This window comes from Vombatus ursinus, unplaced genomic scaffold (genome assembly GCF_900497805.2).
Source record: "Vombatus ursinus unplaced genomic scaffold, bare-nosed wombat genome assembly UNPS02000582.1, whole genome shotgun sequence".
Classification (NCBI taxonomy): domain Eukaryota; kingdom Metazoa; phylum Chordata; class Mammalia; order Diprotodontia; family Vombatidae; genus Vombatus; species Vombatus ursinus.
In genome coordinates, this window is record NW_020940360.1 from 33,661,865 (window position 1) to 33,678,836 (window position 16,972).

Below are 16,972 nucleotides of genomic sequence, written 5' to 3' on the forward strand. Positions count from 1 at the left end.
ATATAATGTATGTAAATCTTTTGCAAACTATAGCCTTTACCACATCTTGAATTAATTCCAGAAAATTACTAGCTTTTGTGTAATATAGTACAAAACAAAAAGTACTTATTAAGCCTAACACTAGCTTCCTTTTATTTGTCCCAAACTTATCTCAAGCTGGAGCAGCTAGGTGGCACAGTGGATAGAGTGCCAACCCTGGAGTCAGGAAGACTCATCTTCCCGAGTTCAAATCTGGCCTCAGACACTGACTAGCTATGTGACCCTGGGCAAATCACTTAACCCTGTTTACCTCAGTTTCCTCATCTGTCAAATGAGCTGGAGAGGCAAGTGGCAAACCACTCCAGTATCTTTGCCAAGAAAACCCCAAATGGGGTCAAGAAAAGTTAGACATGACTGAAAAAGACTGAACAACAATATCTCAAGCTATAAATACTCGCAAAAAAAAAAAAATTCACAAATAGTATCTTTCTCTTTATTTTGGTCTCTCTCTATGTCTCTGTCTGTCTCTCTCAATGAAGTCTTAGAGTTTTCTGGGCTACTTTGAGATCCATGGTTACACAGCCTGAATCATTCTTTCTGCAGTCTAAAACACTGTGACCACCTCCCTTCACCTGAATTCCCTCTCTTCTCCCAGCTTTCTTGACGCTATTCTTTTATAGTTCTATTCCTGTCAGTCTGGTGGCTTCTTCTCAGCCTCTGTTGCTAGATCAACATCTATATCCCAGGCCCTAACTATGGGCAGTATCCAAGGCAAAGCTCTGGGTCCACTTCTCTTTTATTTCTTAGGGATCTCTCACCTCCCACAGACTCAATTAATCTCTATGAGATAACTCCCAGATTTACGTATCTGGTCTCAACCATTGTCTGAAGCTCCAATCCATTGGCAACTCACAGGAATCTTAGAATCAACACGTGCAAAGCAAAACTTACCTCCACACACTTTTTCTCTCCTCCTGTCCCCTCACCTTCCAATAATCCCAGACCTCTTTCAACCTTCCTTTTTTCTGTTATGAGAATAGCTATCCTTCAAGTCATCCAGGTCAATGTCTGAATCATCCTTGACCCTTCCTTGTCCTTTATCCCACAAAGCCACTCAGTTGCCACTTCTTTTCAATTTTATCTCCATAACACCTCTCATATCCATCCCCTTTTTTCCATTTAGACATCTACCACTCTATTTCACATCCTCATAAACTCTTCTCACTCAGACCATTATGGTAGCCTTTTAATTAAACTCTTCTTTCCTCTAATTCATTCTCCAAATAACTGTCCAAAAATTCTTCCTAAAGAAGTCTGACCATGCCATTCCCCTGCTCAAGAACTTTCAGTGGCTCCCTATTGCTTCTAGGATAAATTACAAATTCCTCAGTTTGGCATTTTAAGATTGTCACAATCTGGTTTCAATTTCACTTTCTAGGCTTATTGTACATATCCTATCTTTTCTCAACCTTCAATTTCCCAGTCTTCTATTGTCACTGAGCAGTAGCTCTATGCCTACACCTCATTTTATCATTATTAGTTAGATTAACTTTCTTCAACTTCTTCATATCTTTCTTGAGGTACAACAACCAAACTGCACACTTCAGACATAAATAAACCACTTTGATACAAAAGTAAGCTCAGGTTTGTTTTTGTTGTCAATACCATTCTTAAAGATGTCAATTACTATTGGGTTTTATAAGATTACAAAAGCAACACGAGGGCCAATATTTTCAGTAAAGTTTATTCCTGGGCTCTGATAGCTTAAGGTCCATCACATTATGGTTGGCATTGCTATTCCCTAAGTACATTACCAATGTATTTTCTCTCTAAAAAAATTTATGTTATTTTTAGAGTAAGATTCAAGTTCTCTCCCTCTCACTTCCTGCCCTCTCCCACTGAGAAAGCAAGAAAAACAAAACCCTATTATAAACAAGTAAAGTCAAGCCAACCAAATTTCTGCATTGGCCATGTCCAAGAAAACATGTCTCAATAAGCACTGAATCCACCAGCTCTCTACAGGGAGCTGGGCAGCATGCTTCAGCATGAGTCCTGAAACTGCAGTTGATCACTATGTTCATCAGAGTTCTCAAGTCCTTCAGAGTTGTTTGTCTTTGAAATATTACTGTTATCATCTAAATTATTTCCCTGGTTCTGTTTACTTTGTTTCTGAATCACTTTACACAAGTCTTCCCAAGTTTCTCTAAAATTCTTCCCTTCATCATTTCTTATAGCATGACAGTATTCCATCACATTCATATAGCACAACTTGCTCAGCCATTTCCCAATTTATGGACAGTCCTGTTTTCAGGTCTTTGCCACCACAAAAAGAGCTGCTTTAAACATTTTTGCACATATGGGTCCTCTCCCTCCTTCTTTGATCTCTTTAGGTTATAGACCTAGTAACAGGTTATCACTGGGTCAAAGGGTATACACATTTTGTTAGTTTTTGGGGGAGTTCCAAACTGCTTTCAAGAATGGCTGGACCAGTTCACAGCACCACCAACAATGTATTAATGTGCCTGCTTTTCCACAGCTCCTCAGCATTTCTCTTTTTCCTTTTTCATCAACTTTGTCAATCTAATGGGTGTGAAATGGAACCTCAAAGTTTTTCATTTGCATTTCTCTAATTATTAGTTATTTAGAGCCTTTTTTCACATGGTTATTGATACTCTTGGATTTTTTCCTCTGAAAACTGCCTGTTCATATGCTTTGACCATTTATCAACTGAGGAATGGCTCTTATTCTTATTCTATTATTCTCAAACATTATTATTCTACTCTCACATTTATCTTGGTATACAGTGTGAAATGTTTTTCTTTACCTAGTTTCTGCCAAACTGCTTTCCAGTTTCCCAAGAGTTTTGTTAAATAGTGAGTTATTGTCCCCAAAGCTGGGATGCCTGGGTTTATCAAACACTAGGCTACTGTGCTTATTTGCTTCTGTACGTTGTGTACTTAAATCTATATCACTGATCAACCTCTATGTCTTAACAAGTACCAAACTGTTTTTGATCGCTGCTTTGTTTTACAGTTTGAGACTTGGCACTTCTAGGTCCCTTTCTTTCCCACTTTTTCATTAATTGACATTCTTGACCTTTTGTTCCTCCAGATGAATTGTTATGAATTTTTCTAGTTATACAAAGTAATCCTTTGGTAGTCTGATTGGTATGACACTGAATAAGTAAATAGATTTCTACATTTACAATTATTATGTTGGCTTGCCTATCAATGAGCAATTAATATTTCTCCAATTATTTAGATTTGTTTTCCTTTGTGTAAAGAATGTTTGGTAGTGGTACTCATATAGTTTCTATGTGTGTCTTGGCAGTATTTTCCAACATGGAAACTCATTCATCACTTTTCTGGTCACATCATGAATTTACCCATATTCTCTTATTCATTTCCAGTGTCCAAGGAAAAGTCATCTTTTTGCTTACCAAAGTGAACTCCTCCTCCTGGATTCTTGATCACAAGCCCCACTTGCCTACTCAGCTCTATCAATCATCCACCCACTCTTAAACATTTTCAATCCCTTCTTAACCAACATTATTCTCCTTCCTACAAACAGGTTCAAATCTCCTTTATCTTTTAAAATAAAAACTCCTTTCAACCTTTCTACTGTTCTGTTCAAAATAGTATCCAACCATTCCTTCTACAAACATCAAAATTATAAAAACCCTTACCTACATTTATTGCCTTCACTTCCTCACCACCCATTCATTCCTTGACTCCTTCCAATTTAGATTCTGTTCTAACCTTTTGAAGGTTACCAATGACTTTCAAACTGCCCAAATGAATTACCTTTGGTTAGCTCTTCTTGTCCTTGATTTCTCTGCAGGTTTGACACAGATGACTCCCCATTCTTCTTGACTGTCTTTCCTCCCTCTATTTCTATGACACTGCACTCTACTGGTTCTCCTTATATTTATCTTATACTCTTTCTTATGTGTATAAATGAATTTTGATTTTTAAAATGCAATTCAAACGGGTCTCAGAAAGAAGGGCACTTGCCTTGTGATCTGAGAGTCTTATATTTCATATTCTCTGAGAGAATGGGGCAGATTTGGAAAAGTTGGGCAAACTCACTAATGCCAGGTACTCATTCCCTTTCCAGCAGAATACAGTGAACTACAAAGTAAACTGGGACAGTAAACATCACTATTCTATGTGCTGTAAGATTTAAGAAGATGTATACAACTCTGTTAGTTCAGGGAAGGCAAGAAAGATTAATTGTTGCCACCAAAGAAGGAACTACTATGTGATTTATCCCAGGAACAGAAGCTGGACCTTCACCTCTCCCATAAATCTTCATTTTCTGTAAGTGCAATGTTCTTTGCATTGCACCACAATACTTCTTTCATATATCAACTAACAAAAAAAAAATTCTAATATCTTACTAAAGAAAATCTTTGAAATACATAATTCTCTATGGATAGAATATCACAGACTTACGTTATCAAGTGTCAGTGAAGATATGGATTTTGACTAAGAATGCGCTTTTTTTTTAACCAAATTGTTATTATATTTGGAAGAAACAAGTAAATTTTATATTAAAAACAGAATCCAAAACAGGCATTCTTTAAAACATAACAGTAAGCTAATTGTGGTTATCAATCCAAAAAATGCCTTCTTCAGGGCAGTTTTATCTTTCATCACTGTATGGTCAAGATAAATTTTATTTTGGATCTGATCAATATAAAAGTAGAACTGAAAATTATAAAATCAAATATGACTCTTCCTCCTAATGTTATTTACTATAATGGAATTTAGCACAGACCTACAGAAAAACTATTGGCAAATATTACCACTATAGGTGTCATATAAATATAGATTTGGGGTTTGAGGATGTGCACCTGTGATTTCTTTGGTTTAGGAAGCTCTATGTAAGGAACTTCTTCTACCAATGTATATTGACAACTTCTGTTTCTTACAAAGTAGCCTGGGACTCAGAAATAAAGGGATTTGTCAGTATACTTCAGAGGCAAGACCTGAATCTATGTCTTCCTGACAAGATCACCTCTCTATCCAGTATACCACACTGACACTCATACAAATAAAAATATATTTCCCAATCAAAATTATTTCTTAAAACTTTCTGCCTATTTAACTACACACTCCAATAGAAAGCGGATTTTTTCCACTTAAAATTACTAATAATGCTAAGATGGCTTATTTTTAAATATGTAAGGCAGATTAGCAACAATCTTTGAAGGAAGTTGCTGTGATTACAATTTTCTCTACTGCACTGTATTTTATAAAAATAAAGGATACATAAAGTAATTCAAAGAAATTCACTCACCATTTCAGTGGTGTGCCTTCATATTCAAACCATATCTCACTAATGTCTTCTTGTCTCATAACCTTCTGAAAGTGCTTTTTCACTTTGTCAGTAACCAACGTCAAGTAACTTACTCTTGGTAAAAGCAACTGAAATAAAAATTTTAGAACTGTATTTTATTTACTTAGTTTTTTCAAAAGCATTAAATAGGTCTGAGTTACAAAAAAAATCATTTCACTTTATTTCTTCATATAATTTTAAATAAACCTACAATTGTTATTTGCAGATAATAAAAAACTATTATATTAAACATTTTAAGATTTCTGAGTTAATACATAATGAATAAAATTGTACTTTAAACAATTACACTATGGAAATTATCTACAGAAAATACCTGTGCAACACGATGCAGGGAGAAGCAGGAAGCTTCAACTTATTAACATAAAAACCAGAAGTTCAATCAATCAACAAGTAATCATTAAGCTTTTATTACGTGATACCAGGTACACTGATCTGAACCAGTAACATTTCTCAAAATTATTTCCCCCCAAACAAGATTAGTATGTAATTTAGTCAACATCAAGTGATTTCAAACAGAAGAGGGTCTTCTACCAAGAGGCACTAAAATTTAAGATGGTTCAGTTCAGTTAAATAAACTAAACTAAGTGGAAATAATACTGTTCTTATGTTAATCATGAAGTTATCATGATGCAATGTCAACAACATTTATCAAATGTCCACTCCATGTTAGGTACAGACGTCAGAGGGAGGATACAAAGAGATAAGATATGATGCATGTCTTTGAATTAAAGTACAACTGAGCATGTAAAATTATTACCAAAAAAAGAAAAGACTAAGGAATGGAGAAGTAGGCAGAAGCTAGTAAAGACCTAAAAGCCAGGCCTAGAGATTGTAAACTAATACACTGTGCATAAGCAATAGTTATGGGTTCATTTGAGAAACAACATCATGAAAACAATATTTTTAAAAATTATTCTAGCAGTTGTGTGCACAGCAGATTCGAAGACAAAGATACACAAGGCAGAAAGACTACTAAAACAGTCTAGGCAACAAATGTAAATGCTATTACCAACTCAATCACCTTAGTGAAAACTGAGAAAGGACGGGCAGAGTTTGGTGATAACTAGATCAGGGAAACAAAGACAATTAAAGTCACAGATGAAGGTTTTGTTACCCTCTTAGGCTACACAGCATTCCATTTACAGTTTGCCGTAAGTAACTACTAGTCACTGATGATTCTATTCTTATTAAGAAACTCTTCAAGTCTAACCTGTAGTGGGGCCCACTGGTATATGTTAGGGAAGATCCTTGATATGAGTATTTTGGGCTGCTGCATGAGGTAAGAACTTTAGTGAAGATAATGTGAAAGAGGGTACTGAGTTGGCTCCCTTCCCTTTTCTCATTTTTCAGAAATACATTTATTATTTTTAACATCTCTTTTACTATGCTCAGTTACTATTTTTTATTATGCTTATGTTACTAGTTTTTAATATTACTATGCAATGTGTCCTTTTGCTGCAATCACTGGATTTACATGATTTGACATTGAGTTCACAGGAGTTTGACAAACTGTTAATTCTTTACCATGAAACCACACATCTCATTAGATAATACGCCTGCCTTTGACAAGTGGTCCATTTTCCCAAGTCGAGCCTACATTATAGCCCACAGGTTTCTTTTTGGTTTTGTTTCTGATGTTCTTAATTAAATATTTTCAAGCATTTATTTTGTCTATCATACTTTCGCACTCCCCCGCCCCCCAAAAAAGAAAACTAACAAAAAGTTATAGTCAAGCAAAACAAATTCCCTTCAGTATTTCTGCCAGGAAGGAGGAAAAGAGACTATAATCTTTGGAAATATTATCTCATTTGGGAAACTAATGTTGGGGAGAAACTATTTATAGCATTGTAAAGTGTTTAAAACTCTAGAATATGTTTTATTTTTCCACTGATTTATCTTCTTTCTCCATCCCCATAAATGTGGATATACTCAAAGATCCTATCACACCAAACCTGCCCCTTCCTTGGTCATCTCATTCATTTCTGCAGCTTCACAGCTTCAGTGTAGGTGATGTAGTGGATGAACACCTGTCAGTTATGTTAGGGCAGAGATTCCTTTCGTGTTTGCTTTTGCCCTTGAAGGACATTAAGGTCCCTTCCAATTCTCAAATTCTGTGTGACTCCCAAATCCATGTAATCCTGTCTAAATCTGCATATACAACCCTGATCTCTGCCATGATATCCACTCTCACACTTCAACTGCCTATCACTTGGATGACCTACTAGAATCTCAAACTAAAAATGTAAAAAGGTGAATCGATTACCTTTCCAATAAAACCTACCCCTCCTCCCAAATTCCTCTTTTCTGTTGATTGTAACACTAATTCACTTAGTTAAGTAGGGGGAATTAGTGGTACCATCAGAAGTCAAGAAAGTGGGTACCATCAGGAAAGGCCTCATGTAGGAGGTGGGACTTAAGCTGAGCTTTGAGAGTAACTAGGGATTCTAAAAGACAGAGAAGTACAGAAGTATAGGAGTACACTCCTGGTGTAGAGAATAGTTTCTGCAAAGGTATAAAGAGGGAAGATGGGATATTGAGACAAGGAGACTAGTTAGGCTAGACTACATAGAATGTGTGATGAGGAATAAACATAACCCTAAAAAAGGTTGGCTGGAGTCCACTTCCCAGTTCCCAGATGGCTGATAGTGGCTAAGTACAGGTGCAGTTTACTGTTGCTCAGACCAAAGCCCAGGTCAAGAACTTGAAGAGTTCAGACCAAGGGACAACAACCATCAGACTCTGCCCTGGATCAGAATACTGTGGAAGCACTGAAACATTGCAGGTTCCCGACCTGAGCTGTACCTTAGAGCCTGGAATAACATAACACTCAACACCCCAAGAAAACTACAGGTCCAATCTATTCCTCCAGAAATACACAGGACCCAACTCTAACATAAAGTCAGGAAGGAGGCTGGACTAAAGAACAATTTAAAAAAGAATCCCATCATAATTATGGTGAAAGGGATGCTTAAGACACAAATCCAGAAGAGAATGACTCAAAAACATCTACAAGCAAAACCTCAAAGGAAAAAAAAAAAAAACTTGGGCACAGATTCAACTAGAATTCCTGGATGAGATAAAGCAGGAGTTTTTTTCTTTTTTTTAAGGAGCCAAAAAATGTTTTTATAAAATAAATAAGAGTGCTAGAGGGAAAAAACAGAAAAGAAATGAGAGCTACAGATGAAAGAATAAGAAAGGTAATTAACAGCTTTGCCCAAGCAACAAATTCCCTGAAAATCAGAACGGACCAAATAGAAGCCAACGACTCCATGAAACAACAAGAAATATTAAGACAAAGTCAACTGACTAAAAAAAAAAATTTGAATAAAAGCATCTCATAGTAAAAACAACTGACCTGGAAAAATATCTAGGAGAAAAAAAATATTAACAATCATTAGACTTCCCGAAAGCTATCAGCCTAGATGTCGCATTTCAAGATATCTTAAAAGAAAACTCCCCAGATTTCTTAGAATCAAATGAAAATAGAAAGGATCGGATCTACAAGTCACTGCCTGAAATCCCCCAAATGGAAACTCTCAGGAACATTATAACCAAAATCCAGAGCTTCTAAAGAAAAAATAGCATAAGCAGCCAGGAAGAAAGAATTCAAGTACCAAGGAGCCATAGTTAGGATCATACACGATTTAACATCCACTATGATAAAGGAGCAAAGAGTTTGGAACACGATATTCCCAATGGCAAAGGGTAACAGTCCTCTATAGTCAATAATAACTTAGAAAAATAAGTAACCTAAAAAAAGTCTGGGAACCCAAAAACTTACCTAAATAAAAACAATAAAACTAATTTCAATTTAGTCATAATTCAAAATTTTTGCTATTGGTTTCTTTAAGAAAGAAATTGGGCATAGACGTTTCATACCCATGGGGAGGAGAAGTTTTCTTAATCAAACAAAGTATAAAGGCAATTGCAAAAGATAAAACAGATAACTGATTACCATGAGACTTCTGCAAAAACAAAATTAATGCACTTAAGAAGGGAAGCAGTCAAAGGGGAAGATTCTTTGTACCCAATTTCTCAGATAAGGGTGTGGTATCCAAGATACATAAACAATTAGCATATATGTGTGCTATATAAACAATCAGCAGATATATATGCATATATATTATATGCAAAAGCCACTCCCCAATAGATAAATGATGAAAAGATATGGACAGTTCCCAAAAGAACTGCAAACTATTAACAACCACATGAAAGAATGTCCCAAATTACTAATAAGAGAAATGAAAATCAAAACAAACCTAAGGTTTCACCTCATATCCTGAAAACTGACAGAGATGACAAAATGTGGCAACAGTCAATTTTGGAGGAATTGTGGGAAAACAGGTACACTAGTAAATGATTGGGGAAGGGAATGGAGACAGAAGGGGAGGGGGAATGGGAAAGGAATATACTTTTTCTTCTATTTGTTATATGGGATGGTTTTCTGGTAGGGGGAAGGAGAGGGACAATGAAGGAAATTAGGCTTATGCAAAAAAAAAGAAGACATCAATAAAAACTTATTTTTAAGAAGATACTGATGACTAGTAGGAAACCTTTTCAATCCTAGAGGGTCAAGGAAGCAACTGAATAGTTCCAGTTAAAAATTGACTACTGTTAGAGATTTTTGTTCTGTCATGTTAATCCAAAATTTTATTTTTATATAAAGTTTTTTCTTCATTCAATTTTCCTACTAAATGTTACCTTAAATTGTCTTGGGCTGGACAGAGCTGTCTAGGAGCACTGGAAGGCAGGGAGGGGGAGGTAAAGAGGAGAGGCAGAGACTATCCCAGTTTGGATATTTCTTTTTCTAAGCTAGAAAATGATTAATTGAGAATCTTAAATTAATAAAAAGTATTTCTGGTAGTTATGCCTAAAATTCAGATACAATATATGTGGTATGTATGTGTGTGTGTGTATGAATATATATGTGTGTGTGTGTGTGTGTGTATATATATATATATATATATATTTGGTGACAGTACCACTAACAAACTTACATAGTAAGGTTCCGCTTCTCTTTCGGTTATCTCATCCTGATAGAGTGTAAAACAAGTTGGTATTCGTCCAAACCACACATCTCGAAGCACATCTTTGTCATCTGTCATTCTTCCAGTGGACAAGGCAGCACATATAGACTAAAGTTTTTCTTTGACCAAAGATACACTGAAAACAAAGTACAGAGGGTAAATGAGTCAAATCTCTACAAAGATATATAAAAACACCAAGTTGTAAAAAAAAAAAGTTCACAGAAAGAATATTAATGCATAGAATAACTTCTAAATTAACTAATTAATTATTAATTAATAACTTCTTTATCTTTTAAAATCTAAGGACATCAACATACTTTTAAACAAAGGTGAAAAAAGAGCACAGGAAATTTTCATTGCTGAATTTGTTATTATTTATTTAAAGAGATAAAAAGGGTAAATAACCCACTGGTGCGCTACAAAAGTCGCTTAACTGGGCCTCAGTTTCTTCATGATGATGTTGGAGTAAGGGTCTTTCCAGTTCTAAATCTATGATCTACAACACTATCGGTAATCCATAACATATTTACACGAGTCAAATAAACCATAGCAAAAGTGAAATAAGAATCCAGTCTCTTAGCCTTCCTTCCAGTTGTATAGTTTGCTATTGGTTGACAAGTTTAAGGTAACTACTTTCAAGGAAACAACACCAACTGAATTTTATATATATACACACACACACACACACACACACACACACGAAATTTCTGGTATCTTTAATTTTTAAAAGTCACGTTATAATCAATCACACCTCATTTGTAACACTTTCTGCACTTACGCCTTTTCTTCTTTCCTTGGCAAAAGGAAATACATCTTATATTGCCTAGTATGCTGCAGTGTCTGAACAAGGGTAATCACTCAGGAAAAAAAAAGTGTTGATTAATTTAGCTAATCAAATAGAAAAGGAAACATATCAAATCTAATCGGGAAAAGTGTCAAAGGGAAGAAGATCTTAAGAAGACACACTCCAAGGTCAGTGGGAGACAGGGAATTTGATATAGTATTATCAAGCACCAAACTATAAACCCCATTGTTGGTCTAATCTCAGACATCACAAACTTCTCAATTACTTCATATATAAGCTGAGAATAATCACTTAATGATGGGAACACATTAAAAAAAATCCAATTACCTTTCCATATTCTGAACACTTCGTTTTAGGGACACTGGGGAAATACCAGCAGCCAAAAATCAAACTCAAAAAGGTGTATTTAAAAAGTAAAATCAACTTTTGTCTTATTCAGGGTGCTAGATTTTATTCCCTCTAAAAATCTGTGCCGTGGAAAGAGTCCTGGATAGGGAATGAGACCATCTGGGTTCTGTCACCTACTATACTAACTACTAACCTGTATACCTTGATAAACTGCTTGGATAAACTACCTTGTAGAGGTAAGACTTTTTTCTTTTAACAAAGAAAGAATTCAAAGGCAGTTATAGAAAAAACATCAAGGCAACTAAGATTTGCCGAATGCAATGTAGTATTTAAATTTTAAACTTAACTCTTATACTGCATGTTTTGACTATTTCTGCTGTGATATATGGTTCCTTGACTTTATAAAGATGTGCAAACAAGAATGTTTAATGAAAAGAACAGTGTACCTAGGTTTAAGGAAACCTAGATTCTAGATTATTTCATACACAGTTCATTGTAAAACTATAGATGTCATCTATCTTCATTTTAGAATGGGGATGTTTATAATCAGTGTTTTTTCTCTTAAAAACTTTGGTACTCTAGTTAAAAGGGACATAGGAAAAATATTAACAGCAATTGAGGAAAATTTGAAATAATTTATTTTACATTACCTTAGGAACAGAGAAAGATGAGAGAATTGGGTTATCTTACAGTTTTAAGTTAACTATACAAGTGCTAAGATGCAAAACTGAACTAAATCTCAACAAATCTCAACTTATCACTAAGATCAAATGAGCTATTGATTTATGCCTACTCACTACTAAAAGAAGTTAGTGGTGGTAAAAGTATAAGAAAAGACAGTTTATTATCAAGGTAAAAGGAGGGAAAATGAGGGCCTGAACTTACTGAAACATTCATTCCTCCTCACAAGAGTGGTTTGAGCTATGTTCACTAGCATATTCTAGGCTCCACCACTTGCACAAGTTCAGAAGATTGGCAGAGGCACCAGTGACTGGGGGACAGCACTTGCTCCTACAAGCCATGGAACACAACTGAAGTAGTGGTAGTACTTAGACCAGGTAACCAATAGTATCTCCAAGGTTTCCATTGACCTCTTTTCTTTTAAATTAATGCCCTCTTATAACTGCTAAATCCAATGGTCTTTTTTCAGGGGAAGGAAATGGAACAAGCATTTCTAAGTGCCTATTATGTTCCAGCACTTTACAAATACTATTTCACTTGATCCTCACAACAACCCTGGGTGGTAAGGTGCTGTTGTTATTCCCATTTTACAGAGGAGGAAACTGAGGCAGACAGAAGTTAAGTGACTTGTCCAGGGGGGTCACAGAGCTAGTTAACTGTCTAAGGTTGTACTTGAATTACCTCACCACCTAGCTGCCTCACCCTTCCTGACCTCTCTATAACCTGGCACTGCTAATCACACATTATTTTAGTTTTGATCTCCATGGCTTTCCCAATAATGCTGTCTATTGGTTCTCCTCCTATCTGACTGACCTTTCTCAGCCTCCTGCTTTTGTCAGATCACACTTATATTCTGCCTAACTTTGAGTGAACCATATCATAGGGCTACTCTGAGCCAGAGAATCCTAGACTTCTTGGTGACTTTCTTTAAACTCTCTCAATGATCTTATAAGCTCCCATATGCTCAATTCTTGTTTCTATGCAGATAACTCCCAAATTACACATCCAGCCCTATCTTCTTCCTGAGCTCTAATGTACCCCAGAAGCCTGTTCATGCCTGGATGTACATAAGTCCTTATGATCCCTTCCTTTGATTGGTGTGTTTCTGCCTGAAATTACCCTGTAAGGAAGTACCAGACCATCTATGCTCACTTCTCACTTCTAAGCTTTTGACTCTCTCCAGACTTTCTCACCTTACCTCCACCACAGGTACCACCCTCATGCCTCCAGCTCCCATTTATTTCTTGTCTTTGCTGTCAGAATGTAAGTTCCTTGAGAGTAAGGGCTTTTTTTTTTTTTTGCTTGTATTGTATTCCCAACACCTAGCACACAGAGAGTGCTGGATAAATGCTTTATCTGAGTTGTATTTCACTGGGGTGCGGGGCGAGACCATCTGTTGAAAGATCCCTCTTCTCCCCTGCCCCTTATTTCACTTCACTCAAATGTCTCATGGCACCATCTCCTTCACCTGTCTCACATGAAGGATGGTCCTCATTGCCAACACTAATCCCTCAATGTGAACAAGTGATCCTATTCCATTCTACGTTTATAAACACGCCCATGTCTCCCCCACTCTCCAAAAACCTTCACTTGATCCATCAGTTCATCCAGCTAGTTAAACTCCATGAGAAGGCAATCTACAATCAATACCTCCATTTCCATTCCTCTCATTCTCTTCTTAACTCTTTGTGGTCTAGCTTCTCACTTTATCATTCAACTGAAACTTTTCTCTGCAAAGTTACTAATGATATCTCTACTGCCAAATCTAATGGCCTTTTTTCAGTTCTTATCCTTTCTGACCTCTCTGCAGACCTCTTCTCCTTGATATCACCTTCTAAGTTTTCATGACTATACAGCTCCCAGTTCTCTTCCCACCTGTATGATCACTGTTTGCTTTCCTGGATCTTCATCCAGGTCACCTCCACTAACCATAGGTGGCCTTCAAGGTTCTTTCCTAGGCCCCCTTTTCTCCCTCTATACTATTTCATTTGATGAGCTCATCAGCTCCTGGATTCAATTTTCATCTCTATCCAGATGACTCTCAGATTTACTTCTCAAACTCAACCTCTCTCCCAACCTCTAATCTCACATATCAAAGTGTGTCTACGATCATCTTAGACACATCCAAAATTTAACTCAGTATCTTTCTCCCCAAGCCCTCTTTCCTCTTCCTAACTCCGTATTACTGTTGAGTACCACCATTCTCCTCTTCGAGAATGAAGGACAAACACAACCTGTGAGTAGTCCAAGCTGCCTGAATAAGGACCTAGTTGGCCAGTTTCAGTTGGGCAATTCAGCTCTTCATCCCCTCCTCTTCCTCCTCTTCTCTCCCTCCTTCTCTTCTCTGGAGTTAAGGGCTAGATTTCTTTGTCAAAGACCAAGCCTTAAACCCAATTCACTCTGGAGCTCATAGATTGGACAACAGGTCCCTGCCCAAGCACCAGCTAGGCATGAAGGGGATAGAGCACCAGTCCTGGAGTCAGGAGGACCTGAATCTGGCCTCAGACACTTGACACTTACTAGCTGTGCGAACCTGGGCAAGTCACTTAACCCCATTGCCTAGCCAAAAAACTAAAGTTTGGTGTAACCATGTCTCCCTATCATCTACAAGCCAGAATATAAAATCATTTGTTTGGTTTTTAAAACCCTTCAAGAGTTGCCTTTCCTACCATTCCAGTCTTCTTACACTTTGATGTCCTCCACAGACTCTTCAGTCTGGTGACAGTGGCCTCCTAGGTGTTTCTCCAAGATATTCCATCTCCCAATTCCATGTTTTCACTAACTGTCCCCCAAGCCTAGAAAGCTCTCCCTCATCTCTGTCTCCTAGCTTCTCTGGCTTCTTTTAAGTCCAAAATAAAGGAAGAGTGGTCCTAGGCAAGTCATTTAACCTATTTGCCTTCAGTTTCCTTATCTGTAAAATCCCATCTTTCACAAGATAACTCCATAGTCCTTAATCTTAATGCTTGTCCTCTGAAAGTACCCCCAATTGATCTTCTATGTATGCAATTTGCATGTTGTTTCCACTATAAAACTGTCAACTCCTTAAAAACAAGGACTGTTTCTTGCCTTTCTTTGTAACCCCAACACTTAGCACAGTGCCCAGCACATAATAGGCCCTTAATATATGCTAGCTGACTTAATTTTAAAGGACTTTTTCCTCCCATAGAAAGTACCAAAAACTCTATATTTTGTCATTTATTAATGCTATGCATAGATACAATGTAGCACATGGTTTTCCCCTGAAGCTCTAAACCTATTATCCTAAATAGAGCCATGCAAAAGTGGAATGGCCCTGGGTGGGTTTTCCCTCATAACAGTTCCTCAAAGAAAAGAGAAAAAGTTGGACAGACCATTTGTCAGATGTGTTGGATGGGGATACTTTTTTTCTGGTATGGGCTGGACTAGAATGGCCTAGCTAAAGTCCCTTCCAATTCTAAAATTCTGTAAACCTGAAGATCGCTCACACTTCTGGGAGTTATTTGGTGGGAAAAGTGCTCTGATTTGGTCCTTCAGAGTATTCTCATGGCCCCGGGAAAAAACCAAAAAACATCTAGTCTTCCCAATGGTCCTCAGTACGCAGGGACGATCCAGTATCTCTAGGACCACTAATGAAAACAGAGAAAAATCCAGGAAGTGCCCCCCCACGAGGTGTGACGGGACCGAGACCAGAACGTGGAGGGTTTAAGGAGCTGTTCTATGTGCATTACGTAGGGTATCCAGGGCTCTGGGGCAAGAAGGGCTGGGGGCTTATCCACCAGCTACAAAATTACAAAAGCAGAAGAGGCAGAGAATTCACCTGCCTCTGCCACACCCTCTAGGAGGGTGTCCTACAACCAACCTCACCTCAGCCTCTGGGGCAGCCCCACCTCTATGCAGCCTACAGGGCCCCAGACGGGTTCCGCACCTCCACCACCACCCCCGCCCTCCGGCCACAGCTCCCAGCCAGGGCGCCCAGGCCAAGTCCCCTCCCGGCGCCTCACAGTCTCCCCACCTCCCGCTCCCCCCCCAACACTCCCCCCTCGCCTCTATTTCCGCGCTCCTCACGGCGGGGAGGAGGGCGGGGGCACCGCTTCCCTTCCCTACGCCCCGCCCCCTCCCCCCGGCAGGGAACGACTTGGGTCAGGTCGGAAGAGGAAACCCCACGATGGGGGTGGGGAGGGGGGAACAGAAGGAGCAGAGAAGAGGGACAGTTACCTGAGACCCTGCCCGGTGAGGGCTCGCGCAGCCGCGAAGGACACAGGAGCAGGGGGGAGGAAAGGGGGAAGTGGGGGGGGACCCCCACAACGGGGGCCACTTCCGTATTAGGGCCCTCCCGGAAACTCTGAGGTTCACACCGGCAAAGCGACAGTCCGGACCGTCAGGCCCCCACTGCAGCTCCAGTCCTCGGCGGCACTGGGAGATGACGTAATGGACCACGTGGCCTGCCGGGCGGTTCGCACGCCGGAGGGGGGCGGGGCTCAGAGCAGAGAGCGGACGGTCCGGGGGAGATGGAGCGCAGTCGGAACCCCGGAGCCGGCGAGCCACGCCCTGGGCCACCTGATCCCGCCCGCGGATGGCAAGTGGACAGCCGCGTGGTCCCGCCCACCCCCTGTGTCCTCATGCCTTAGGACCCATGCCTGGGGGCTGAAAGTTAGGAAATTCCCAGGTGGGCCGAGAAAAAAAGGGAAGTCCCGAATGAGCTGGATAGCCCACATATACAAATATGCATATATATGTGTATATACACACACACACACACATACATACACATTGTTCAGTCAACCCGACCCTT

At 38.7% G+C, this 16,972-nt stretch overlaps 1 protein-coding gene across 3 annotated transcripts in view; it reads right to left on the reverse strand.

The window, feature by feature from the left end:
- Positions 1–16,604, reverse strand: part of ATG5 (autophagy related 5) — a 138,410-nt gene extending 121,806 nt beyond the window's left edge. The window contains exons 1-3 of one of the 3 annotated variants that reach the window (XM_027855346.1): positions 16,396–16,602; positions 10,338–10,503; positions 5,281–5,408 (exon numbers count right to left, since the gene is read on the reverse strand). In XM_027855346.1, the coding sequence (XP_027711147.1) occupies positions 5,281–5,408; positions 10,338–10,445 (236 nt within the window). In that variant the 5' untranslated portion in view covers positions 10,446–10,503; positions 16,396–16,602. Of the gene's footprint in view, positions 1–5,280; positions 5,409–10,337; positions 10,504–16,395 lie in introns of those variants that run through there. The other 2 variants (XM_027855355.1, XM_027855363.1) reach the window with 2 other exon arrangements.
- Positions 16,605–16,972: the final 368 nt, after the last annotated feature.